Below are 1,473 nucleotides of genomic sequence, written 5' to 3' on the forward strand. Positions count from 1 at the left end.
GGGGGCAAGCAGGCCATCAGTGGGGGTCAGTTGGAGGTGATCAGGACGGCGGTGGCGGGCAGTTTGGAGTGAGCAGGCCAGCAGGGGGGCAGTTGGTGGCGAGCAGGCCAGTGGGGAGGGGAGGGAAGGTGGGGGTGAACAGGCCAGCAGGGGGCAGTTGGGGGTGATCAGGCTGGTGGGGGGGCATTTGGGGGCAAGCAGGCTGGCAGGAAGAGTGGTTAGGGGCAATCAGGCAGGCAGGTGAGCAGTTAGGAGCCAGCAGTCCCGGATTGCGAGAGGGATGTCCGACTGCTGGTTTAGGCCCGATCCCTGTAAACCCTCAGTAGGACATCCTTCGAGGGGTACCAGATTGGAGAGGGTGCAGGCCGGGCTGAGGAACACCCCCTCTTCTGTGCATGAATTTTGTGCACTGGGCCACTAGTATATTATATTACCCTTTTCCTCATTCAGTGATAAGAATGCTTCATGTTCTTAATTTTATTGTTTTCATTCCTATGAAGTACATTGGAGCAGAGATTTTACTAATGGGGATATCTAGAGAGAGGGAGAATATAATAATATAACTTTCTCAACTAGTCTTCTAGATTAGAATTTATTTTTTCAGATTAGAATTGTATACTCTAGCCATTAATTTATTCAACCTAAAAGATGATTATAAGGGCTTTCTTTATATTTTGCAAACTTCAACCAGAATAGTTAGTGATATACCTTTGTATAAAACCAGAATTTGGGATTAATATCATAAATTTTAATTTATTTAATGGCACCATTATGTGAATAAGACACTGGACTATACACACACACACACACATATTTATTTTGCAATATTAAATACTATTTTGAAATCTTTTTCTTCCTTTTTCTATAGGGTTTCATATGTCCCCAGTGTATGAAATCTCTTGGATCTGCTGATGAACTTTTCAAACACTATCAGGCAGTTCATGATGCTGGTAATGATTCCGGTCATGGGGGAGAGGCTAATCTTGCTCTGAAGAGGTAAGTATAGTATCATAGTTTTGAAATGCTATATCATTTTTTAATCTTAAACAATTAGTTTGTGAAAATAGTATTTTTATATTATTTAAATCTGTCCTCCTTTATCATGGCCTCCCTCCTTTACTGTTATAATCTATTCTGTCCTTGACTAGCAATTATCTATACCAGCATCTATTCTACAGCATGGTACAGAAGTTATGTTGTTTTTTTTTTGAGTGCTGTATTGGATTTTATTTATTTATTTATTTATTTATTTTTAATCAAATCTTTATTGTTCAGATTATTACATTTGTTCCTCTTTTTTCCCCCATAACTCCCCTCCTCTCAGTTCCCGCCCCACCCTCCGCCCTCACTCCCCACCCACTGTCCTCATCCATAGGTGCACGATTTTTGTCCAGTCTCTTCCCGCATCTCCCACACCCCTTTCCCCCCCAAGAATAGTCAGTCCATTCCCTTTCTATGTCCCTGATTCTATTA

The 1,473-nt window shown here is 41.9% G+C and overlaps 1 protein-coding gene across 1 annotated transcript in view; it reads left to right on the forward strand.

Annotated features, from left to right (window-relative positions):
- Nucleotides 1-1,473, forward strand: part of EEA1 (early endosome antigen 1) — a 133,958-nt gene that overhangs the window by 13,826 nt on the left and 118,659 nt on the right. Inside the window, exon 4 of the mRNA XM_014548335.1 lies at nt 869-996. Coding sequence (XP_014403821.1) covers nt 869-996 — 128 coding nt within the window. The remainder of the gene's footprint in view (nt 1-868; nt 997-1,473) is intronic.

This window comes from Myotis brandtii, unplaced genomic scaffold, assembly GCF_000412655.1.
Source record: "Myotis brandtii unplaced genomic scaffold, ASM41265v1 scaffold504, whole genome shotgun sequence".
Classification (NCBI taxonomy): Eukaryota; Metazoa; Chordata; class Mammalia; order Chiroptera; family Vespertilionidae; genus Myotis; species Myotis brandtii.